General features: G+C 44.4%; 1 protein-coding gene across 10 annotated transcripts in view; it reads left to right on the top strand.

Moving 5' to 3' along the window:
- Window positions 1-25,391, top strand: part of SEMA5A (semaphorin 5A) — a 465,678-nt gene that overhangs the window by 345,038 nt on the left and 95,249 nt on the right. For all 10 annotated transcript variants that reach the window (XR_006817661.1, XM_045998962.1, XM_045998963.1 and 7 more), the window contains one exon: window positions 16,341-16,548. Coding sequence is in view for 9 of the 10 variants with exons in the window: in XM_045998962.1 (XP_045854918.1) it covers window positions 16,341-16,548 (208 nt within the window). In the remaining variant the exon portion in view is untranslated. The remainder of the gene's footprint in view (window positions 1-16,340; window positions 16,549-25,391) is intronic.

Below are 25,391 nucleotides of genomic sequence, written 5' to 3' on the forward strand. Positions count from 1 at the left end.
CACTCAAATAAAAAAGTACATCTTAAAAAAAAAAAAAAAAAAAAGAATAACCCTGAGTAGAAGATGGTTTTCACACTCTTAGAACAGAGAAAAGGGGTTAGAGGACTCCATTTTCATATATGTGTGCCAATAATAAAAAAAATCCAATAATTAATTGTCTAAATAGTCAAATACATTTATGGGATTTTGAAATAATAAAAAAGTCTACCCTTAGCATTGAAAGTGATCTCTAAGATTAATTATCAGAGTAGAAGCTTCATTTTGGTCCTCGTGTTATGATCACTTAATTAATTTTTAAAATCTGACCTTGTCTTTAGCAAAAGAACAATGGTTCAATGTGAAAATGTGGCCTTGACTTGTCTTTGATAAATTGTGTCTTTAAAGGGAATCTTCATAATGAGTTGCTGCTTTTTGAGTTAAACAATTTTTTTCTTTCATTTAAAAATTTTTTTGATTATACAGTGGTGGCATTTTAAAAAAATACTTGTGGGCAGCATTAATTATTTCTGAATGGCCTGGATAAAAAGCCGGTTGTCTTGGTCTTTATTGAATTGCTGACCTGTGATCATTCTCCAGGGAGCTTATCTTCAGGAATCTCTAACTTTCAAAGGCAGGTTCTTAACCTGCACCTGTGGCTTCCTCTGATTCCGTCCTGGCCTTGGGCACAGAGCATGCCGGGAGCAGGAGGACACAGGCTTCTTGCCAGCTCAGCACACCCTGGCTGGACTCTGCCCTCTCGCCTAGTTTTGGTGACAGAGACTTTGACATCTCTCCTGAGTGCGGTTCCTGTCTTTTCTCTGGTGTCTGTGTTAAAACTGTTTCCTCTGACACATTCTCCTCCCAGGAATCAGGAGACTGCTCGCTTGCCCTGTGGTTGGTCCTGCTCTGTCGCCAGACACCGACCTGTTGCTCCCCACTCCCGGTTTTCTGTCTCGTGCTGTGTGATTGAGACCCTCACCATGGCCTTCGTGGCTGGACGATGTATCACTGGCGTCAGGTTTGGGCTGTCCCTCAGATGTTCACATCCTAGTTATGGAAGAACAGTGAATTTTGTTAAGACTCATAATTTGCCTTCTGAGTGAGTAAGAATTGGCTGGGATGCCCCAATGATCACAAACTAAACCCATGGATGGTTTGGGGAGCCACACTGAAAAGTCAGCGTGGAAGCCAGCTTGCTGCAGGGATCAGGAAGCTGCCCGTTGCTGTGGGGCCCGTCGTCTCAGAAGTGTTCCAATGCGAGCCTGTTTCCCTGCACAGGGACATTGTGCAGTGGGTCCAGCTGGGGCTCTCCTGCCCCTCAGACCTTTGGTTCCTTATTTCAGATCCCACTGTCATGCCTTCGGACATCCACAGTTTTCCCCATAACTTCTGTGAAGAAGTGCCTGGTCTTGGGCTCACAGAGTCCTGTCTGTGCTCAGTGTGTTGCTCACGCGCTGTCAGCGTATCTTGGAAGATGGGGAGATGGTTGCCTGGTGGGAAAGGACGGACAGATCTTCCTAAAAGGCACAGAATATGGAAGACTTAGAAAGACAGGGGGTGTTTGAGAGGTGAGAAATTTAAATTCTCTGGAGTTGTGGGTGGAGAGACAGGAACAATGAAGCCAAAAGGTAGGATGTATCACATTGACAATTTTATCCTAACAAATGAATTCAGGATTTCAGATGCATGGACAGATTTGAGTCAAAGGGGAGCAGACAAAGCCCAATTTCGAATATGCTGTATTCCTGTTGCGTGTGGACACTTTGGTAGTTGGAAATCGTTTTTTGAAGCTGAAGAGAAACATTTGAGTCAGGAGTAGAGATCTCGGCTCAGCTTTGAAGTCGTAGGAATGGGTAAGGTCCTGCCCGGGGGAAGCACGTGAATATCGCAGCTACAATAGCTTGGAGCACGCGCCACTTATCCATAATTAAAATGTAGCAGTTCAGAAGAACGACAAAATCATTTTCTTTCTTTTTTTTTAATATTTTATTTATTTATTTGACAGACAGAGATTTCAAGTAGGCAGAGAGGCAGGCAGAGAGAGAGAGGAGGAAGCAGGCTCCCTGCTGAGCAGAGAGCCCGATGCTGGGCTCGATCCCAGGACCCTGAGATCATGACCTGAGCCGAAGGCAGAGGCTTTAACCCACTGAGCCACCCAGGTGCCCCAAGAAAATCATTTTCTTATTCCATTGAGGAGAGAGCTCTTTTTTTTTTCTTTTAAATTAACATTGCAAAAGTATAAAAGTGCTTAGCAAGGATTTTTCTCAACAGTCCCAACTCACACTAATGGGACCGGACGCAGTGTAAATTTCACCCCTGGGGTGTGAGGCTGATTTAGACTCTGTTCCCGCCTGGTGACTATCAGGGAAGGGCTGCACACTCTGCCAAGTGGGTGGCTGTTTTGCAATTTAGATACAATAAATCCAAGGCAAGTAATCTCCTTCTAGAAACTTGAATTGCCTCCTTAGCAGAACGATGAAAGTCAGATGCAAGTGGTGTGGTCAGATGAGAGCTTCAAAAGGACACCCAGAGGACGCGATTGATCGCTCTCAATTTAATTGTAATTCCTGTTTTTATTCACAGGAAACTCCAGTGATAAACTTCCTAGAATCATTAGCTTCTGATTTTGCATGCTTAAAGGAGTGTTTGGTTTTGGTATGGTTTTTTGTAAGGCAGTAGAGGGTGTTGGGGACAAAGGTAGCATCTCCCCTCCGGCTTCGGGTGGGCGAGAGCAGACAGAGGCAGCAGGCTGCTCATTTTAGGCAGACCTGGAATAGGGCTTATAGTCCATAAGCTAGAAGTAGCAAGAAAATAGTAGCTATGGGTCCTTATGAGGTACCCTCTGTGCCAGGCACTGGCCAAGCCCTCTGCATAGAGGAGCTCACTGTGTGTCCACTAACCTGGGAGCTAGACCCCTGGGTGATGGAGACAGAGATGTGACCAGCCTGCTCTTGGCCACGTAGCCTATAAGTGTGGGAACTGGGAGTCTAAGCTGGGCCATTGGGCCCCAGAGTCCACACTCTGAACCCTGTGCTCAGCTTGAGCACCTGCTGTATACCAGACACCATTCCAGGTGCCAGTGAGATCCGGTGAACAAGCCACGTTACCTGCCCCAAGATCTGCCTCCCTGGAACTTCTATACCAAGGGCAAGGATGGGATCATATAGTTTAAAATAATACTTTGGGATCAAATGATGTTGCATGTAATTTATGACTAAGACACTTAAGCAGAATAACATATTCTTTTTTTTTTTTTTTTTGAGGGGGGGAGCCATTAGTTGGACCTGATAAACTGAATTGATTAAAATCTCCATTTTGAGCATATAGTAACCATTGAAGACCTGTTTTCCCCTTTTAATTCCCTCTTATTTATGTAAGTGCAATGCTGAACTCCCAGTGCCAAAGCCAGTTTAATTCATTTACCCAATTAGGAGTTAAAAGAAAGAACTTCCATACATATTAGCTGTCTGCTACTTTGGGATAATGACCAGCTGAATTGATGAACTTTATATAATGATCTGTTGCTATGGCAACATGCTGCCCAGGGAGTGGAAGAAGGCATTTCATCATTACCTCACTGATAATGCCTGGAACAGTAACGGATGCAAACACACAAAACGTTTCCTTTTATCTGCAGTAACTCTGGGTCGATGAGACAAAACACTAAAAATGCTTCTTGGATACAGCGGCCGAGAATCAAAGAGAGTCAAATGCACAATTGGAAAGAAAATAATTTAGTCTTCCCGGTTAGTGGTCTTGGTGTCCAGAGTGGGTCTCCAGGCGGTCACAGGAAATCATTGTCAGAATTGCCATGTGTCTGTTTCAGGGGTCTAATTTCTGTATGGGATTCAGCACAGAGTAAACTCAATAATAAACACTCCTAAAATGAAATGAAACATCGAGACATAACAAGAGGAGAATGAAGTCAAGATTATGTTTAAACGTCTAATGCTTTGCAATAATCTCTGCATCTTTATCCCACATTTTCCTGAACCAGCCCTTTCGTTGCTTCTTATGACTGTTTTTTTTTCACAAGACACAGAATTGTGTGTGTGTGTGTGTGTGTATGATATGTGATCAGTTACAATTCTAGCCTCTTGAGTTTTTTATTGCACCTTAGAGGAAATACATATTTGTTGTGTGCTTTGGAAGTGCTTACAGCTCCTGTTCTTTTTTTAAGAGACAGACTGCCTTCTTTTTTTTTTTTTTTTTAAGATTTTATTTATTTATTTGACAGAGATCACAAGTAGGTTGAGAGGCAGGCAGAGAGAGAGGAAAGCAGACTTCCTGCTGAGCAGAGAGCCTGATGCAGGGCTCAATCTCAGAACTGGGATCATGACCTGAGCCAAAGGCAGAGACTTTAACCCATTGAGCCACCCAGGCGCCCCTACAGCTCCTGTTCTTAAGAAGAATCCATTTCTCTGGGTCTTTTTTCATAGTTCAGGGTTCTCAAGTTCATCGAATTAAAGCCATTTCACACATGGAGCATAAGGAATTTTACTTTAAGTATTGTCTAAGCTTAATTGTTTCATTGTCCAGGCTTTAGTGAATGGCAGAAGGCTGTCTGCTCATATACAAGTATGAAAATTCAAAAAGTATCATTTTTAATCACAGCAGTAGTAACTGTTACATCGAGCTGACCATGTTTCTTTTTTCCTTCCCTCTCTCCCTCCCTTCTTCCTTCCTGCCTTCTTTCCAAAAAAAAAAAGAGAGAGAGAGAGAGAGAGAGAGATCTGTTTTCATAAACTTCAGAAATTTCGGTGGGACTAAAATTCCAGAATCCCTCCAAAAAGAAATCCATTCTCATCAGTGACCTTTTCCTCAGATCCTGGAAAGTTCATTCCTGAGTGCTCATTGGGTTTTCTCTGATGTTCCCCCAAAGAGCAGCAGAGCCATTAGCATAAAGGTCGTGAGCAACAGCCCCATCTATATGAATTATTTTATAATGCTTATCAAAATGCATCCATTTTTCACAACGGTACATGTCATGTATCATCTCCAGCTGCTTTACTAGCTCAGGAGCATAGATATAGGGGATTAAGTGGAATAAATGACAGTATTTGAAAATATTAGGCTGTTACTAATATGAATCTTACACTGTGATCATACAAGGTAAAAAAATGAGTCAAATCTATAATTTATAGTGTCTTTGCATTTGAATTTGAGTCATGATATCTTAAGGAGACACGGGACAATAATTCATGGTGTCATTTTGAAATTGCTTTGAGCAAATTATCTGGCTGACAAAATCGTTTTTTTGTATTTCCGGTTCTTGGCTTGGAGTCCCTGTACCCGCCTGCTAGAGCTACGTGACAAAGATCACAAGTCCCGCAGATTGGCAGGGTTAAACAACAGAAACTTATTTCCCACTTATTTCTGGAGGTTGAAGTCCGAGGTCAAGGTGTTAGCGAGGTCGTTTTTTTCTGGTGCCCCTCCCTTTGGTATGCAGATGGCCGTTTTCCTGATGGGTCCCCACATGGGGGTGCACCTGTCTGTGTCCTAATTTCCTCCTCTTGGTGCCCACAGGACACCAGTCATATGGGTAAGGGACCACCCGTAGGACCTTATTTTGTGTCAATTACTTAAGGACCCTATCTCCAAATATACTCACATTCTGAGGTGTTAGGAATTAGGACATCAACATGAATTTTGAGGGGACATATTTTAACCCGTAGTACTCCCTATCTTATTAGAAGGCTTATTTTCATAACAAATGGCTGATTGTTGTACTTGACCACCTCTATCAAGATGCAAAATTGAATCTCCTTAAAATGATTCAGTCCATATTAGTAAGCAAAGTAAAAACTGAAAATTAGAAAAATATTAGCTATTTGTCCCCAAATTTAAAAATATGGCTAATTTTCAGCCAGTAATAACTGAATGATGAACAACAGAGCTCACATTACGTAGAGCTAACATTACATACAGCCAATAGTGGTTTAAGGGTCTTATTTCTGCTTGTAAGCTTTATTGCTTAAATATCTTTTGGGGTACCTGGGTGACTCAGTGGGTTAAGCATCCAACTCTTGATCTCAGCTTCTCAGCTCAGGCCTTGATCTCAGGGTTGTGAGTTCAGACCCTATGTTAGGCTCCACATTGGGCTTGGAGCCTACCAAAACATTAATTAATTAATTAATTAATTAATTAAAAAATAAATCTAAGTCCTCTTGTTTTAAAGATAGCACTGAAATAGGAGGCATTTTTGTTATCAGATTATTCTCTTGTTTGCTTCCTGAGCTCTTGGAAGTGAGAGCCCCCAGCTTAATAGAGAAGTCAGATCAATTCTGGGTCTGACACCACTTACACATTAGTTATCTGTCTAGTGAACTCTATGGTAAGCACATGTCCCTAAATCATAGCTTCATCTTTGTCTTGATTAACAACTGTCACTTCATACACCCCTTATCAGTCCCCCTGACCTTTCCAGAACTCATGAGCTGTAGTGATACCGATGCACGCTTATGGGGATTGCATCTTACCCCGTCCATACTTTTTTTTTTTTTTTTAAGATTTTATTTATTTATTTGACAGACAGAGATCGCAAGTAGGCAGAGAGGCAGGCAGAGAGAGGGAAGGAAGCAGGCTCCCCGCTGAGCAGAGAGCCTGATGTGGGGCTCGATTCCAGGACCCTGAGATTGTGACCTGAGCCAAAGGCAGAGGCTTTAACCCACTGAGCCACCCAGGTGCCCTGCCCGTTCCATACTTTTAAAACAGAAATAACCAGCACTTGATTGGGAAGAAGAGGATCTAAATTCTGGCCCAAGAATGTGAACTTTGGCACTTACTAACCTTTCTGGGCTTTGCTTTCCTCACCGAAAAATTCAAAATAATGTTGTATGTCCCCTCCTTCTCTAATATCCTGGGATCATTTAGAATTTTAATTCAGAGAACATGGTAATACAGGTGCCTGGGTGGCTCAGCTGATTAAGCGACTGCCTTCAGCTCAGGTCATGATCACAGAGTCTCAAGATTGGCTCCCTGCTCAGTGAGGAATCGGCTTCTCCCTCTGACCCTCTCCCATATCATTTGCTCTCTCTCTCAAATAAATAAAATCTTAAAAAAAAAAATAATGATGATAGACCATTTGCAGTTACAAGTGGCCCTTCCAATGGGGTCTCTCATATTTTCCCTATGGATTTGTCTTGTTAGTTTCAGAAAACGAACTGAATTAGGAAAGTGAAGGTGGTCGGTATTTTCCTATTTGTACATCAGGCTGCACACCTGTACTTCTCTTTCCTTGTTAGCTTAATTGTGGTTACTTTGTTGTTGTTGTTGTTCGTGTTAGCTGTGACATGTTGATTGGATGGTAAAGGATCAGTCATGTCAGCCACACCTTTTCTGTCTGGGAGGACCCCAGGATCATATGTTTTCTCAGAAAAGTGATACTTTTCTCAGAAACTACATTCCACCCAAGAGTGGGGACTAGCTTGAGCCCTAGTTAGAATGAAAACTCTATAGAGGAAAGAACAGGAAGGAACCTTCTCTAATGGTTATGGTTGCCTTGTGGCAACCCATAAGTATCTGCAATGATCTGACAGTGATTGAATTCTCTCTCACAGGACATCTGTCACTTGCTCGTGGACAGACTGTCAGCAGGTGAAGCCAGGTGGGGAGATGAGGACTGTGGGGCCAGGTTTAGTCCCAGGGCTTTCTTTCCTAGCTAGATAATCATGAGCTATTAACCTTTAGATACCTGGGTTATCTTACTGCAACAGGAAGCAGTTAGACTAGTACACGGGTGTGGTATGGAGGGGAATCCTTTATTCAAGGGAAATCATATGGCAGGTTTCAAATGTGTAAGGCCATCCGGTGAAGCTTGTCATGCTAAGGCTGAAGCGGACAGTTCATGAAGCTCATGAGGATGAGCTTAACGCCTGTTTGGGGGCACAGGTGTCCATCTGGCTGCCTTGGGCAGCACCAAGGACAGCTCTGTGCATCTCCAGCCTGTCCAGTACCACAGCTGTAGCCTCGGGGGCCTCCTGCACACCTCATATGTGGCTGGTCTGAAATGAAACTGGATTTTCAAGACTTAGTCTAAAATGAGGCAAAACATCTCCGTATTGTATTAATTACATACGATAATTTTACATCTTATAATATTTTGGATACATTGGGTGAAATAAAAATTGATAATAAAAATTAATTCACCTGTTTCCCTGTTTGTTTTTCCTTTTTAAATGTAGACACTAGAAAATTTAAAATTATGTGGATTGTAATACATTTCTCATGGATGGTATTGGTCCAGACAAACTCTCTCAGTTCCCACCTGTAGGCATATGTGCTCTCGAGGGTTTTGTGGATTTTAATCACTGTTGCTGCTTCCGCAGGGGCCATGAGCAAGTCATCTTGGTCCCAGGAAACGTGGTAGGAATTTGTCCTGGAAGCTCTTATTACCACTACACTGTATTCTAAGAATATTTTTTTCACTGAAGCCAAAATACTTGCTTTTTTTCCTACTAAAAACCACATTTATCTTTGTTCATTTTTGTTCTCATTTCACTTACTCTTCCCATGGAGTGCTCAATACCCCATCTGCTGTAGAACATTTTCCTGTAGGGTAGAGGTTTGTGGGGGGCGGGCAAGATTTGGGGTTTCATGGATTATTTCTTGTGCCTATAATTCTCTGGGGGAATTTCCTTATGTCCTTTTCAAGTAACACTCCAGTCTTTTGATAAGTTTTTCATAACTATTTTCCCCCAGCAGCCCCTCATTCATTTTAGAATTGAACTGATGACTCCTTTACGTGAAGATGTCCCAAATTTGAAACCATTTTCTTTACAACCTTCGCTTTTTCCTTTGGTCAGAGTATTGAGGTTGAAATGAGTTATCTCCGTGATAACAATCATCCAGTTTTACGTCTTGTGTTTTCTACCTGCCATCAGAGTCACTTCTGGTCTTCAGTGATATCATCAGTCACCCACAGAAATCAATATCCAGAACTGTTTGGATGTGCATTCTGCTGACTGAGGCCCTAGAGGGTTCTCTTACTCCTGGCAAGCGCGTTAGTGAAGCCCTGTACTTGTGTGGGGTCAGGTCTGGTGACAGTGCTTGCATGGTCCTCGTTTCATGGGGTAGTTGTCGATCTGATTCCCAGAAATACCACCTTCTGAGTGTCTGTGGCGCTTCTTTTCATCTTCAGGCACGTATTTGAATTTGGCCTGCATGCCTCGCTAGACAGATGGCATACAGGCGCAGGGACGTCAGTCATTGTGTTTGCCCTACTGTGCCTGCAACCGCGTGGCCCATAAGAGAAGGTAGTGTGGTCCCAGTGACCAGGGGAATGCATGCCTCCTGAAGCAGGTGCCCCCGGAGCAGGTGCCCCCTGTGCGTGTCCTTCCTGTGGGCATCCGATGGCAACTCCCATTGGATCAGAATGTTACCCCCAACTGGTTAAGTTTTATGACTTCTAGCTGAGTTCATGGAATAAAAAGAGAATGCCACAATTTCCTTAAAGCTTACCTCTTCCTATGCACGACACTGCTTTCTCAACAATAGCTTTGAATTAACATTTACTTTGAAATTCCTGGTTACAATCTTTGATCCCCGTTCATTAGCATTGAAGTGAAAACTTATTTCATGTCTGGATCCCTTACAAGAAAGTGCACCTTATCAGAAAGACTTACCAGTTCTCAGGGCGCCTGGGTGGCTCAGTGGGTTAAAGCCTCTGCCTTCAGCTCAGGTCATGATCTCAGGGTCCTTGGATCAAGCCCCGCATGAGGCTCTCTGCTCAGCAGGGAGCCTGCTTCCCCCTCTCTCTCTGCCTGCCTCTCTGCCTACTTGTGATCTCTGTCAAATAAATAAATAAAATCTTTAAAAAAAATTCTTATCATTTCTACTCTCTGAAACTCAATTTTCTCATCTATGAAGTAAGAATAATCATGCACGGACACTTGACCCTTGGGTAACAGGGAGCTAAGGGCACCCACACCCTGTGCACTTGACAACCTGCATGACTCTTGACTTCCCACAAACCTCACTACTTAGAGCCTACCATGGACCGGAAGTCTTGCCAATGACGACAGTCATTACCACATACTCTATGTTAGATGTAAGATATATTGTATTCTTACAATAAAGTGAGGCAGAGGAAAGAAAACATTATTAAGAAAATGATAAGAGCCTCTGTGGCTCAGTTGGTTAAGCGTCTGCCTTTGGCTCAGGTAATGATCTCAGGGTCCTGGGATCAAGCCCCGCATCAGGCTCCCTACGTAGCAGGGAGCCTGTCTCTCCCTCCTCTTCTGCTGCTCCCCCTGCTTGTGCTCTGCCTTCCTCCTTCTGTCAACTAAATAAATAAAATCTTTAAAAGATGAAAGCCATAAGGAAGAGAAAATACATTTACATTATCGTACTGTGGTTATTAAAAAAATCCACATGTAAGTGAACCTGCTCAGTTCAAACCCGCACTCATTAAGGGTGAGCTGTGTTCGCTACATCTTAACTAGCTGGCTGAGATGACCAGATGAAGTGTGGGTGTAACAGGGTTGCCAGATTTAACAAATAAAACACAGGATATCCAATTAAATTTCCATTTCCGATAAATACAAATACTCCTGAGTAGGACATACGACTACCAAAATAATGATTCATGGTTTATCTAAAATTTAAATTTAAGTGGGCAGCCTTTATTCAATATGGTAACCTCCTTTGATATAAACATACGGTTCGTCCCGCTGAAGCGAGGCTGGTGTAAGTTACTCAGTACAATAGAGAATGGAATTTCCACGTGATTATGGCTATTCATGTCTTTCAAATAACAGCCACACCATCAGCTCTGATTGGTCTTAGAGATCTCACAGTAGCTCTGTCTCTCCCTTGGTAGCACTTGGTTTTCAATCAGGGAGACAAGCTACCAAAATGACTCAAATTTGTGTCCACGACAGACTTCGTAGTTGACACTTTGAAAAAAAAAAAAGCAACTGTTACGAGAGTTTGCACCAAAGCAGGGCCATTCCTGTGTCTGTGTTAGCTCCTCGGGGACTTGAGCCACAGGTGACCGGAAGTGCCAAGTTCTTCTTTTCTTGCGAATCATCAGAATTTTAAAGAACGGTTGAGAAAGTTCTAAGTACTTCTTGTGTTAAAAACAAAACAAAGCAATAAACAAAACAAACCAAAAAACCCCCAAAACAAAGGGAAACTAATCTTAAAAAGTCCCTGAGCGGACAAAGCTGGGTTCGGCATACAAACAAAACGTAACCTGCTTCTTCTGTGAGGCTGACTTGACCTGGGTCGTTTCTTGCTTATGCCTCTGAAAATCATAAGAAAAACTTGAGCTGTGTGCCAAGGTTGATACGAGGCAACCCCTAACCAATTGCCTATTATTTAAGAAAATTCTAGTATTATAACCGGTCTCCGTGAAGAATAAAGTCTCTGGCTTTGTAAAACAGTACGCCCTGAGCCGCCTTCGCAGTAATGGTCCGAGGGCTCCGGTCTCATGCTGTCCTTCGGCGCGTGCACAGTAAACATGTACGCATTGCTACCTCGATGAGTCATTGCTTTTCCTTCTGTTACTTCTGAACTTTTGATACTGGCGTATGTTTGTTTGTTTTTTAATCTCCCCCCACAAGTCACTTTGAGTAGAGTATTGAATTTTCGGTGTATGGGAGGTACATACGCTTTTATTTTTAATGGCAGATTTTCAGAGTTAATATTTTACCAGATGAAACCAATTGAAATGATTTTCTCTGTTCTGGTTCGCTGATGGCACTTCCACTGACATGTGCGCCGTGGGGAAATAATGTTTCTTGTTTTGCCTTCACACTGACCGAATATTCACCGGGACTTTTTCCAGCAAACGCGCAGATAATAGTGACGTTCCCATTCCCTCTTTCCACACTTTTGTCCCTACTTGTCGGTGAGTTTCTCCCCTAGCGTGTTGATCACTCTGTACAGGCCGTAGCGGCGGCCACTCCGCCTACATCGGAGCACAGGAGTGACGCAGTGTCTGCCCCCGGGGTGCTTTGGTCAAGCACAGGAGCCACAAAACAAGTAAATGAGGAATAATCAAACTCTGATAAATGTTACAGGGCGGAAACAGCAATAAGAAATTAAGTGCTCTCTGGGACCGACCAGGGAGCCACTGCATTTTGAACATCATCTCTTTTATGGGCCAGCCTCTGCCTTTCTGTCACAGAAAGAGACAACGGTCTCTTCCAGATCCTTGTTCCAGAGCAAGAGCTTCCACTGTATATCAAGTAACGAGGAGCGACTATTCCACGGGAACTTGAGGAGCATGAAAGGTCGGGTGGCCACCCACCAGGCCAGTGGCAGCTGTGGGGATTCTAGAGTCTCTGCTTCAAATGCTTCAAACACTGGTGTCACGTTAGCGTCGTGGCACTCGGGAACGTGGCTCCTTCAACCCGTGCCTTCTCTTTCCTGAAACGCAGGATGACCCAAGCTTGCTTTTTCTTTGTTTTGATGTACTCCAAGGAGAAATAGATCCCTCAGAATTCCAGGGGTAGTCTGCAGTTCAGCATGTATCTGTTTGTGACAGGTAGAGGTGTCAGCTGGCCGTGTGCTGCGGGCTGATCCTACCGCAGCCGATAAATGCGGCAGAGCAGCGTGCGGGGGCCTTAAGCTGGCAGTGTTCCGTGCCTCAATTACAAAAATGTTTTTGGACTACAGCGTGATACTCAGTCACTCATTTAAAAAGTGAAAAGAAGCCTGGCTGGCTCAGGTCATGATCTCAGAGTCCTGGGATCGAGCCCCACGCTGGGCTCCCCGCTCGGTGGGGAGCCTGCTTCTCCCTCTCCCTCTCCCTCTGCCCCTCCCCACTCCCTGCTTATGCTCTCACATGCTTTCTCTCTCTCTCAGAAAATAAATAAAATCTTAAAAAAATTTTTTTTTAAGATTTTATTTATTTGACAGAGATCACAAGTAGGCAGAGAGGCAGGCAGAGAGAGAGGAGGAAGCAGGCTCCCCGCGGAGCAGAGATCCCGATGTGGGGCTCGATCCCGAGACCCCGGGATCGTGACCTGAGCTGAAGGCAGAGGCTTTAACCCACTGAGCCACCCAGGCGCCCCCCAAAAAATTTTTTTTAATGTAAAGAAAAGTAAGTGGCCCTGGAGATGAAAAGGACAAGACCTAATTGTGCCCCCAAGAGAGGGCAGAGAGCAGGAGTGAGAGACAAACAGTGAAAGAACGCCCTGACCTGGGCATCACAGACACCCTGGGAGGAAGCTTCTGCCTGTGGGTGTGCAGAGGGGCACAGGGAAGCCCCCCATAGCTGTCAGAGCAAGGACACAAGGAGAGCAGTCTGAGGAAGGTGGCGGGCGGCCCCTTTGGGCAGAGAGCCTGTATGTGCAAGGTTGGGGCCTCCTGGGCTCGTGGAGCTACAGGTGCCCTTGTGCCCAGCACACGGAGACATGGAGGTGCGAGGGAGCCCTCCGGAGACCTGGGACCACGGTGGCATCTCATGTACAAGGTCTATTGCGTGGTCACGTGCAGGTCCTGACGCTTACTTCAGACACAGGGGAGTAGAGCGAGTCTTCTGGAAGCATCCAGCTGAGGACGGTGTCCTCCACCAAGGCAGCAAGGTATGAACTCAGAATGAGAGCCAGGCAGGGGCCGGGGAAGGAAAAGCTTCACTGAAACAGAGCCTCCTACAAGGTCACCTCGGGTCCACATGGGCTCGTCCCGGTGCCAAAGGCAGGAGGCGCTTCTAGAAGCTCCTTGTTTACCCGGACTCCGGAGAGAGTGGAGGAGTCCCTGCAGAGGCACAGATGGTGGACAAGCACATGAGCCCACACCAAGTTCTGTTTTCCGAAGAGCCCAGCCCCACCGTTGGGTTCGATCCCATCTGCTGGAAAGCGATACACAACGTGCAGAAGTAGGCATTGAAATGTTTTGACCATGGGCTCCTGGGTGGCTCAGTGGGTTAAACCTCTACCTTCAGCTTAGGTCATGATCCCAGGGTTCTGAGATCAAGCCCCGTGTCAGGTTCCCTGCTCACCAGGGAGTCTGTTTCTCCCGCATCCTCTGCCTGCCGCTCCCCCTGCTTCTGCTCTCTCCCTCTGTCAAAAAGGTAAATGAAATCTTAAAAAAAAAAAAAGGAAATGTTTTGACCAACGATGGCTATTCCTTTAAATCAAGTCCTTAAACATCTCTTAAAATTTGTTTTTCCCTGCAGTTGTGTAATAATTTGACGTGCTTGTAAGCATGTCGACAGTGGAACTATTATTCATTTGGTAGATTTCTCAGACTAGCAGTCCATCAGCAGTATAAATAACAAACATCGATAAACAATATAAATCATAAACTTCAAGGTCTTTGTTCAACTGTTGAAGAGCATTTTGTTCCGTAACCCACATTTCCCGTGACTGTCGTGTGTCAGTAGTCCAAAGATGACGATTTTCCTGCTGGACTCCATCTGCCCTGTCCCCGTCCTGTCCCCACACTCACCCTGGCATCGCTCTAAAATGTCCTTGTTTCATTGCAAGGGTCTCTCACTTAAGGGCTCCTACGAACCTCGCTGCCCACAGGGTGATGGCAGCCCCTGGTTCGCCGACCTATCCCCTGGCTTCGACAATGTCTTCTGTTGTCACAGAGACATCTGTGAAGGACCTCCCTAAGGGTGGCCAAGCGCACTGTGCTGGCGCTTCCGTCCGCTGGGGGGGACCTTCTCTCAGGGTGTTGTGGTTGTGACATCCGCCCTGAAGTCACCTTCCCTGAAGCTCCCATCTTGTCCCCGTCATGTCTTGGTGTTATGCCCATTTATGGATGCTTGGCTGTCTGCAGGGTGGGGGGACCCCCGCATCACTGAGGTTGAATTTCCCACCAGTTAGGAGCTGTGGTCATCAAGTCCAAATTCAGTTGACTTTTGTAGTGAAGACATACACATTCCCTCGCACACTTCAATCTACGAGATGTTCATTTGTTAGAATGTCTGCTGCCTGTTGGATAGGCTGCCTCTCTGTCTGTCTGTTTCTCTCTCTCTCTCTCTCTCTCACACACACACACACACACTTTCCTCCAAGACAGCCCCTACATTTCTTGTCTTCCCAGCATATAGCGTCACTCTGTTTATGCCTGAACTATCTCAAAACGAAGACAGTTACCCGGGCAGCTGGAGACAAAATTAGGCAATGCTTTACTAATACTGCACACATTATGATGAAGTTGATTCATAATCAATAAGGATTCCCTGGATATGTGCTTTTAGTATACTTTGTAAAATAAATTCAGGACAATATACGTCTGCACATGTATTTTTCTCTTGAAATGAAGCATTCTAAGTCTCTGAGGACTTCCATTAGGCACGGAAAACTGAAACATGTTCCTGTCCAAAGTCTTCTTGAGATGTATGGATTGATAGGAAGCCTCAAAGCCAAAGGTTCTCGATTTAATTCTGGTTTTGGAATAACTCATTGGCCTCATTCTCTCTGTGTATGGGGTGAGAATTGTAATGGTTTGAAAAATCAGGATTCTGCTGGGTTGATTAGAGGAGCCTGATGATGGCTTCAGGAGGTGCTCCTAGTGGGTTGGTGTCTTGCCCTGGGCTTGTAGGCTGACACCAAGGGCCTCACCCTAGTGCACCGGCGACATTAGTGTGTGTTTTGGGTCTGTGTCCCTGACACATGGCATCGGCCATGCTGTGCCTCTCCTTGGCTGAAAGGACATTTCTCTGCACTCTTCACAGCCAGTCTGGGGAGATGCCTGGTTCAGAGGCCGTACTCAGAGCCATGCTTTTGTGAGTAGGTGAGCACGAACACATGGTGAACAGAAAACCTGGGGCAGGGAAGAGACCAGCCCGGGAACAGATGTTCCCTTGTACAAGAGAGAAGAATTTGGGACTTTGAGACAGTGAAGGGCATCCTAAAGCACGCATTCGAGAGAAAGAGAAGGAAGTGTTCTAGACAGAGGAGGAAGAGAGACAGCCCAGAATGGACTTGCAAGGCAGGAAAGAGAAGGTGTGTTCCTTGCTGCCCCATGTACCTGCGGCTGCCCATCGTGTGGTGTCTGTCCTGGCTGGGTGGCAAGGTCAGCACCTCTCTCTGATGCTAGGAATCCAGGATAGTCTCCTGCAAAGTCCTCTAATGGGATGGAGCCAAGCTGGCTACTTGGAGCCTCAGGAAGCTTTCCTGAGCTCCAGGTGTCTGGACTTGGAACTGGGTGAAGCACACGGTGGCTGAGAGGTTCTTGTCACCAGCTGTATGCTAGCCCTGTACCAGCTGCTGGCACCTGCCCCACCTCCAGCACTGACCACTGAACAGCCTGGGGTGGGATACAGGTGTTGGCATTTGTAAAAGCCCCTCAGATGATCCTGTGTGCAGCCAGGCTAGAGAAGCACGGCTGCTTGGGGGAGGAGTGACTTGCGAGACCTGCTCACCTTGTTTTGCTTTTTTCCTTCCCTGTTGCCCTCCCAGATTACGGCACCATTAAAAAAGTGCGGGCGCCCCTGGCCCCGGCTGCCAGCAGCTGTTTGCTGGAAGAGATCGAGCTCTTTCCCGAACGGCGGGGACAGCCCATCCGGAGCCTGCAGATCCTCCACAGCCAGAGCGCCCTGTTCGTGGGCCTGCAGGAGCACGTGGCCAAGGTCCCACTGAAGAGATGCCCGTTCTACCGCACGCGCAGGTAGGGCAACCCTGGCGGTTTATGGCCTCAGAACGTGAACATTCTTGTGAGCCCTGCATCCCAGGGTGCAGAAATGTCAGTGCAAACTCATTTACTGGGCTGGGGATAACCCGCCAGTATCTGCAACAGAGGGGCCATTACGACATCTGTAAACGGTTGTCAGGGTTAAAATAAGCTCTTCTGTGCATGATGACACTCAGCAGTAATGCTTATACTTGGTGTTCCTGCATTAATCTGTATGAGTTTATTTTTATAGGAATTTATGTAATATATGCAGCATCCCTCCCTGGGGCAGTTCTCATGGTACTGTCCTTAGCACCAGCTCTCTTGGGACACTGCCTCTCTCCTGAGGCACCTTCCCTCACCCCTACTCAATTCTCATTGGCCATGGGATGTCCACTGTGGACCACAGTGGTCTTTGAAGCCCAGTTTGGGTAAGCGCAGGCCCAGGTGGTCCGGAAATGACAAGTACTAAGTACACGATACACCTGACCAGCACTTGAATGTTGGAATATTGCATAAGGGCTCTGACCCCCGAAAAAAGATTGCCGTTGGGGAAATAATCATCTCATGTGTTCTCAGGGGTCAACGATCTCGGTAACTCCACCCCCCAGTGCAGTCTGTAAGGGCAGAATAGGTATGGAAATGGACTGTTCGGGTATATCACTCACAGATACCACTCACACAGGTCATACTTTCTCAAACAAGGTGCCCCATGGCCTGGGCGTTGGGACTCATAGACTGGCAGTCACATGACAGACTGCACATGCTGTTTCTTGACCTGGTTGTAAAGTATTTTAGATCCCACTTTTTCATGTAATGTGAAAATTGCTATAGAATCAAATGGCATAGTGCATATGGTCTAAAATTTAGAGCACTCTGCAAAGTGGGCGTTCTCTTGTAGAAGGGAGGTTTTTGTGTATAATAAAAACCATTACAATATTCCTTTCTAGATGGTTCTAGACAATGAAATATATGGGACCTCCTTTGGTATCAGGGTGTTGAGGGATATTGTAAGGGACTATCTCCCTAACGATGATGGTTAGCGATAATGCCGTTGAACGATAACAGTGATACGTATTAGCAATTATCTTTTTTTTTTTTAGCAATTATCTTTTATATAACACCTGTTTCCTAAAGTTAACTGATGGGTGCTTGAAATTTTTTCTGGTTTGGGTTCCCTACTGACCTGGTGCAGGAATGATTCTGCCCAGTTGCTGATGGTCAGTGGGTGACCAGGAGGCTTGGGATGTTGCCAGCAAGCTTGTCGAAAGTTGGAATGCCCCTTGGGGAAGGGGCCCAGTCTTCCAACCACAGCTCAGCGAGCTCTGACTTGTCACGGACTTTGGGGGGACGGGGTGTGACTCCAGATAACACGCAGGAAGACATAGGCCTGTGCTGTATGTATGGTGTGTCTGGGGCCAGAGTGAGAGTTTGTGGCTTGCACGATAAGGCAGCTTATCCTTTCCATGGTACTTTGCCTCGCTGAGTCAGGATTACAATAGCCCAGGTCCTTGTGACCGCCACCTGAGAAGCTAACTCCTGCGTCAGGTCTGGGAACCGAGCTGTCACGGCGCCCACCTCAGCTCCTGCACCGCCGCACGTGGAGCCCAGTCGGGAGACCACAGGAGCCGGCCGCCACCAGGCACAGCAGCCCGGATGCCGTTCAAGTTCCCCTTTCTCCTGCAAGGAGAATAAGGCCACTTGCCTGTCTTCCTCATGTTTTGGGGAGGAGATGATTAACAGTTATATCCAGAGCTGAATCTCCCTGCTGTTTTCTTGTCTACCCGCTCGGAGAAGAGCCTTGAGAAATTAGAACTTTATTGTAAACGGAGAGACTGTGGAGTTCTGTGTCCCCACACTCAGGGCTAGATTGTGTTTGACCCTCAAGTATTCCATTTGAGAAAAGAAAAATGTGAAGACTCAAACCCAAGCACTTCTGTGGATTCTTTCCATTATGTTTCTTTGCCATGCTTTTCCAGTAGAAAGACAAGAGAACATCCCCCATTAACACTAGCTGCAGAAAAGTATCCATTTTTCAGAAACTAATATCTATATGACCAGATTTTTTTGATGCATTATGGGAAAAGATTTTTTTCTTTTTTTTTACAAAAGCAATTTTAGGGGCGCCTGGGTGGCTCAGTGGGTTAAAGCCTCTGCCTTCGACTCGGGTCATGATCTCAGGATCCTGGGATCGAGCCCTACATTGGGCTCTCTGCTCAGCAGGGAGCCTGCTTCCTCCTCTCTCTCTGCCTGCCTCTGTGGCTAGTTGTGATCTCTGTCTCTCAAATAAATAAAAAATCTTTTAAAAAAAGCAATTTTAATTTTCTAAAAATACGACTAACGAAGTATACTGAGTAGCAACAGGATAGCAATTAACAACTGAGCAATAATTTCTTTGTTAAATATATATTCCATAGTAGAATATAACTAATTTCATTCCTTATTAGAAAAATCAGTTTTATAAATGAGTTTTGTAATGCTTAACAAGAAAAACTGAGCTTAACTAAAGAACCTATCTCCTTCCAAATCGTATTCACATTTTAGAAAAAAAAAATTTTAGTGTTCATTTTTGAAAGGCCATGCACAATTTGATGTCTCTTAAGATGTTTGTAAATGATAACAACTGATAGAGTCCTGTGAGTTTCTGTTACATATCTGGCTCTGTGCTAGCTCTTTCCATCATTTCCTGTCACCACTATACCCTGAGGGTCAAGTCACCTGTCATCTCCATTTTTAGATGAGGAGATGGGGGCTTAGATGCCTGCATCCTGCCCAGGGTCACATACCTCATTCAATATGAAACCCAGGTTCAGGCTGGAGCTCTGACCCCAAGGTCCAGACTTTGTCTTATAGTTCACTGTGCTTGCCCCTGGGACAATGAGGACATCAGTCTAGTGGTCAGGTGTCAGCAGAGACTAGCTGCTAGACAGGCCTAGAACAGAAACTAGAATTCTGAGCACTGCATGCCAGGCCACGTTTCATTCAGCCCATCAGACCATGAGCCAAAATTGGGGCTTTGTCTTTCCCAGTGTGTGTGACCTCCAGCATGGTGCCCCGCCCAAGAGAGGGTCAGTAAACATTTATCAGATTTACAAATGGACGGTACCTTTCCCCTCTCTGCTATTTCACTTCATAATCTATAAAGTAAACCTAAATTCTCACGAAACAGTTAAACTCCCTTTATAGAAAAGTGTAGTGATATCAAACATTAGCTAAAGGAGCAAATGCCCCTGGCCTTTAGGTATTTGTTATTTCATTTTTGCTTAATTTTAAGAACAAATTGAGGAGAGAGGCACCTGGGTGGCTCAGTGTGTTAAAGCCTCTGCCTTCAGCTCAGGTCATGATCCCAGGGTCCTGGGATCAAGCCCCACATCTGACTCTCTGCTCAGCAGGGAGCCTGCTTCCTCCTCTCTCTCTGCCTGCCTCTCTGCCTGCTTGTGATCTCTGTCTGTCAAATGAATAAATAAATAAATAAACTAAGAAGAACTAATTGAGGAGAGAAGAAAGCTGGAGTCTGGGAGCGTCCTAGTCTAGAAGAGAAGTTTTGCTTTATAACACTGGAGGGAAATATGGAACGATTAAGAAAGAGATTGGCTCCATTCGTGAATGGATGTCTAGCCATTCTTAATTCATTTAGCGTGTAATAATGTCATTTAGTTAAAGAAATTAACACTCATTAAGAAGATTAGTAGTTAGCTTAGTGCAGTTAGGTTAGGCAGTTAGGTTGCTGCAGAACACGTATTGCTTGAAAGAGCAAAGTTTGAAAATGTGGAGTTACATGTCAGTACCTTTATTACTTAAGTATCGTCTACAGACAGCGTCTGTCTTGCGGGAGAAATGCAATGTATAGAGAGAAATCGCAGGATCCCCTAAGGTCTTCCAGCTTCCAGCAAGACAACTTTAGCCATTCAGTTATGAATCACATAAACATTCAGAAGGAATTTTGACATATACTCAATTTACAAAGTAAATATTCTCCCTTCAAAATGAATTTGATATTTTCCAAGTCTCAATGTCTTGAGTTTTTGTTTGCATTGACTTTGGATTAGCTTCTAAAGACTGTGATTTTCCTTTGTTAATTCATTCATAATATATTTATTGATCTTAATATGTGCCAAGCACCAAGCGAGCCCCTGAGTGTAGGGTGACGAATGAGGCACCCCTGACCCTGTCTCCATGGGGCTCAGAGTCTAATGAGTAATTCTGGCATAAATAAAATCTCCTGAATATCTATTGTGGCTTTGAGCCAAAGGACCTTAGAATTACCTTAGACCTTATCCCAAAATCAATTTATCATTAAAATCTGATCCTATACTGAACCAGGACCTAATCTTCAGGCCTGACATCCTGTTCAATTATTTTTTAAGCTATATTTGAATCACAGCCAGTGTTCCAATCTTAAATTTCTAATAGTAAGAGAATTAATCACCAGTTATCATATACTTTATTGAATGGAGTATTCACTCTGTGGATTTTTCTGAAGCCAAAATATGATGACTATGAAGACATACATATTATGTGATAATAACTGGAAAAAGCAAAAAGCAAAACAGTAGTATGTATATGCCATCATTATAACTTTAAAAAATAGGAGGAAAAGACAAAGTACATTCACCAACATCTAGTTAACACACTGTAAGAGGGGCTTGGCTGAAATGCTATTTTTTTAGTGGAATCACAAGTTAATACCTCCAGGTCCTCGGTAGGTCAGAAAATGAACAGTTAAAATGTGATAGATAGAGATGAGCATACATAAACTTAACTAGTGATTTATGAAGCATAAGTCATATTACTGTTTTTTCTGTAATAGGGAGAGACACAGATTTTGTGAAGTCTGAAGTTTATACGGTTTGGGAGGGGGTCTTGCTAAGGAAAAGAATATCACAATTATGGACACAAAATGTCAAAGACCAGTCTTAGCTCCTTAACGAATCTTGTGAAGTAAAGAAGGTTAAGCTTCCTTAGCTTCATGGCAGATCCATCTTTGGCAATGATATAAACACATATTTTGATTCAGCTTCACAATAAAAGCAAAGAACGTTTGTGAACACCATCTTGTAGCGATATCATGAGCTGCTTCTACAACCATGGGGTTATGAGTATCTTTTTTTTTCTTTTTCTTGATCAAATCTTTTTTAGAGATGTATTTATTTGAGAGAGAGAGCAAGAGAGAAAGCAAGAGGGACAGTGGGAGACAATCTTCAGGCAGACTCCCTGCCAAGCGCGGAGCCTGACGCAGGGCTCGATCCCACCACCCTGAGATCCTGACCTGAGCCGAAACCAAGAGTCGAACACTTAACTGACTGAGTCACTCAGGTGCCCCTTTTGGTCACATACTTTAATGTAATCATATTATTGTAGCCATGGAGAACACAGTTTCTAAGAACAAGCAAGAGCACTAAAATATTCCATAGGTCAAATCTACTAGGATAGGCTCTCCGCTTTCCTTGGTGATGCGTTAGCCAGCCAGCAGTTTGGGATTCAGCTTTCTGTTCAGTTTCCTCACAGAGCATGTTTCTGGTTTCCTAAATGGCAATGTGTGTTCTAGTCACTTGTATAAAGTCAGATAATTGGTGTCATTACCAACGTTTTGTACCTCGGCTGAGCTTGAGAAACACGGCCAGAGAGTTCACAATAAGTAGATGTCCACTGCCCAGCTTCCTGCTTTTGCACTCCCCGACTTAAAGCTGGGTAGAGAGCTCTGTGGGTAAGCTTGGGCTGCAGCGGTGTTCTCAACTCCAGATCCTTGCACCTGAGTTATCCTGGCCCGCAGCACCTTGGCTTTTACACACCAAGCTTCCCTTAAGCTTTTTATTTGCAGCATAATCCAATGAATTAATGATTCTTATGGAAATAACCCCCCCCCCCCCATGTGCCTGCTAAAGTGCTTGTGTATGGAAAGATCATGAGCTTCAGATTCAGGTGGATCCTAGATAAGCTTTTACATGGTGTGTGATTATAAGCAAACCACTCAATATGGTCCTGGGAGCACAAAGACAAAGAGCACATAATGGGTCTGGGACGGGGAAAGAATTCAGTAGATGATGGTTCCTGTCCCTTCCTGCTTCCCTAGTCCAGCCTGCTCATGGAGGTCCTGCTGAGTTGGCATTGCTAGTGAATGGTATTTCTTCACGCCTTTCATACTCTGTTAAAGGGTTAGTTTAAACTTTTCTCTCTGTCCTAAATAGAACTAAAAATCAAATCTAAGAAAAGAAGGAATGGAGGAAGGAAGGAGGGAAGGAAAGAAGGAAGGAAGGGAAGAAAAGGAAGGAAGGAAAGAAGGGAAGAAAAAGAAGGAAAGGGAGGAAGGAAAGAAGGAAGGAAAAAGAGAGAGGCAGGAAGGAAGGGAGGGAGGGAAGGAAAGAAAAGGAAGAAATGGAGAAAGGGAGAGAGAAGGGGGAAGAGAGGAGAGAAAAGGGGGAAAAGTCAAATAGCTCTTGTATATGTGCTTTGCCTTCTTTGTCGAGGTGTACTACCCATTACCTCTGGCTAATATCACCTGAACCTGTCAAGAATTTGCTTTCTGCCTTTAAACCACTTCACTTAGAGAAGTACAAGGCTAGTCAGGCCAGACTCTGCTCCTGGTACTACATTATGTCCTTGGCTTTGGTCTGTCTGGCAAATACATTTTCTGGCAGTTTGAAGGACTCTACCCTGACTTACCTTCTGTCAGCATGGCTCCATGCAGTTGGTAGGAGCCTCTGTCGGGGATATTCAGTAATTCCTTGTCCCAAGTCCCTCATTGTGTCGTATATCTATCTACTCAGAGAGGCTAAGATTCAGGCAACTGATGGAGGGAGGTTGGACAGGGCCAGGTGTAAGGAGAGCCAAGTGCTTACGCTCCTTGCTGCTGTCACCAGGTTGGGGAGGGCACGGGGGAACCCAGAGTAGATGCCACCCTTTCCAGAAGTGCTCTGCTGACACAGAGAGAAGTTCTTCCCTTGGGCTTAGCTGTGTTCTTACGGGGGGATTCTCTGACATTGGCATTTAAGCCTCATGACTCATTCATGGGCAAACTGTTAAGTTGGGTGAATTATAAGGAGTCAGTGTAATATAAATATTTTCTCTGGACTTACTGTCCTAAGGTTTGTGTAAGAGTTCAGGTGTATTCCTTGACCCCTTGGGCATCCTTCAAGTATAATTGACAACTCTTCATAGTCTCCGGTGTCTTCTGATTCTGCCCATGAAACCCTCATCTACTCAGCCACAGCAGGGCTTCTCTCAAAGAAACATGAGATGGGCAAAGAGTAATCATGTCTTCATTTTTCTCTGATTGGCAGGGGAGGCAAGGACACTGTGGCCCTTTCAGTACCTCTGTTTTGTAGAGGAGAGAACACAGAATACCAAAAGGGCAGGCTTTTCCCTGAATGAAGTGACCACAGATACTTTTCTTTCCCTCTTGGGCAGTTGGACACAGTGTTTTCTGGTCCTTGTTCCCCCCAGTGACTTCAACATCCCTGAGCTGCGAAGGGCTCATGTTGGGTCATCAGTACTCCGTGTGTCCTCTTTGTCCTGGTTTTGGTCCTGAGCACAGACCTGATCACAGCTGAGCCTGCCTTCCCTGGACAGCTTCATCCTGGGGGCACACTTGGCCTCTGCAGAAAGACATTATGTTTGCGAAAAGACAAATTTCATGACAATTGAGATCTACCGGGAGGGTAAGAGAAACAACTCAGGTGCCGTATATGACAAGTGGGGGAAGTGGGATTGTCTGTGTCATGTCAGAAACTGAAGCTGATGGCCCAAGTTGATGACAGTTGCTAGACTCCCAGGAGCACTCCTGTTTTGCTTATTTCAAATACTCTTTACTCTTTTAACTATTTCTTTTTCAGTCTTGATTTTCCCGAAATGCTTCATAATATGTGTATCAGTCTTGTTCAGTTTTAAAACAGATTTTTCAGGAAAATTTGAGTGCTATATCCACCTACTAAGATTTTAATGAAAACCACTCACTTAGCATTACTGGCAATACATATCAAATATTCTTATTACATATTGAAAGCAAATTTAAATGTAAAAAAATCATTGTATTTAATCAATATCTTGTAATGATAAGCCAATAGTGAATAGTTTTTAATATATTAAAGTTAGTGACTAATTGAAATTCTAGACCATTAATTTCATCTGCAAATCATAATATATAACATGAATTACTATTAAATGTCTTTAGCAAGTGATGCATAATGAGTATAAACAGGTATTTTTACCAGTAATTATATATTTGTTTACTTGGCATGTGTCCGAAATTTTTAAATGCTATTACATTGTAGCTGTATCTCAGTTCTTCTTAGGAATTACAAATTAATCTTCTCGTAGATTTCACAACCTGATACATGCTATCCACCCCTGCCAAATTTTTCTTGCCTAAGCAAAACACCAACATTTTATTCACATCAGTATGCTTCCAAGGAATCTTAAGGAAACCTCAGCCCAGTCATGCTGCTCTGCTCATGATCCTGATCATGCCAGAGACACATGACTCTCTCATTTCCTGGGGCTGTCATGACAGGGATTCTCCTCTCACTCAGCTGAACTCCATCCAACTCCATTCAGAAGCCAGCCTGCACACGCCATCTTCCCGGGATCCTTCTGGTCTACCTCTCAGTCCTCTGCGTCCTGTCACACCATTGTCTGAGCTTCTCACTTGGTGGTTAGCCCTCCTCATGTTGTCAGGCAACATTCATGAACGTCCTTTGCCTTCCTCACGAGACTGAAAGTTCACTCCTGGTCTTGGTGTCTTCAACACATGGCATCCTGCCAGGTAGTCAAAAATACCACTGTGAATATATCCAAATGTGCAGTTAAAATATTTTACACCACTTAATAGAAAGCAGTGTGGC

Source organism: Meles meles, chromosome 3 (genome assembly GCF_922984935.1).
Source record: "Meles meles chromosome 3, mMelMel3.1 paternal haplotype, whole genome shotgun sequence".
NCBI lineage: Eukaryota > Metazoa > Chordata > Mammalia > Carnivora > Mustelidae > Meles > Meles meles.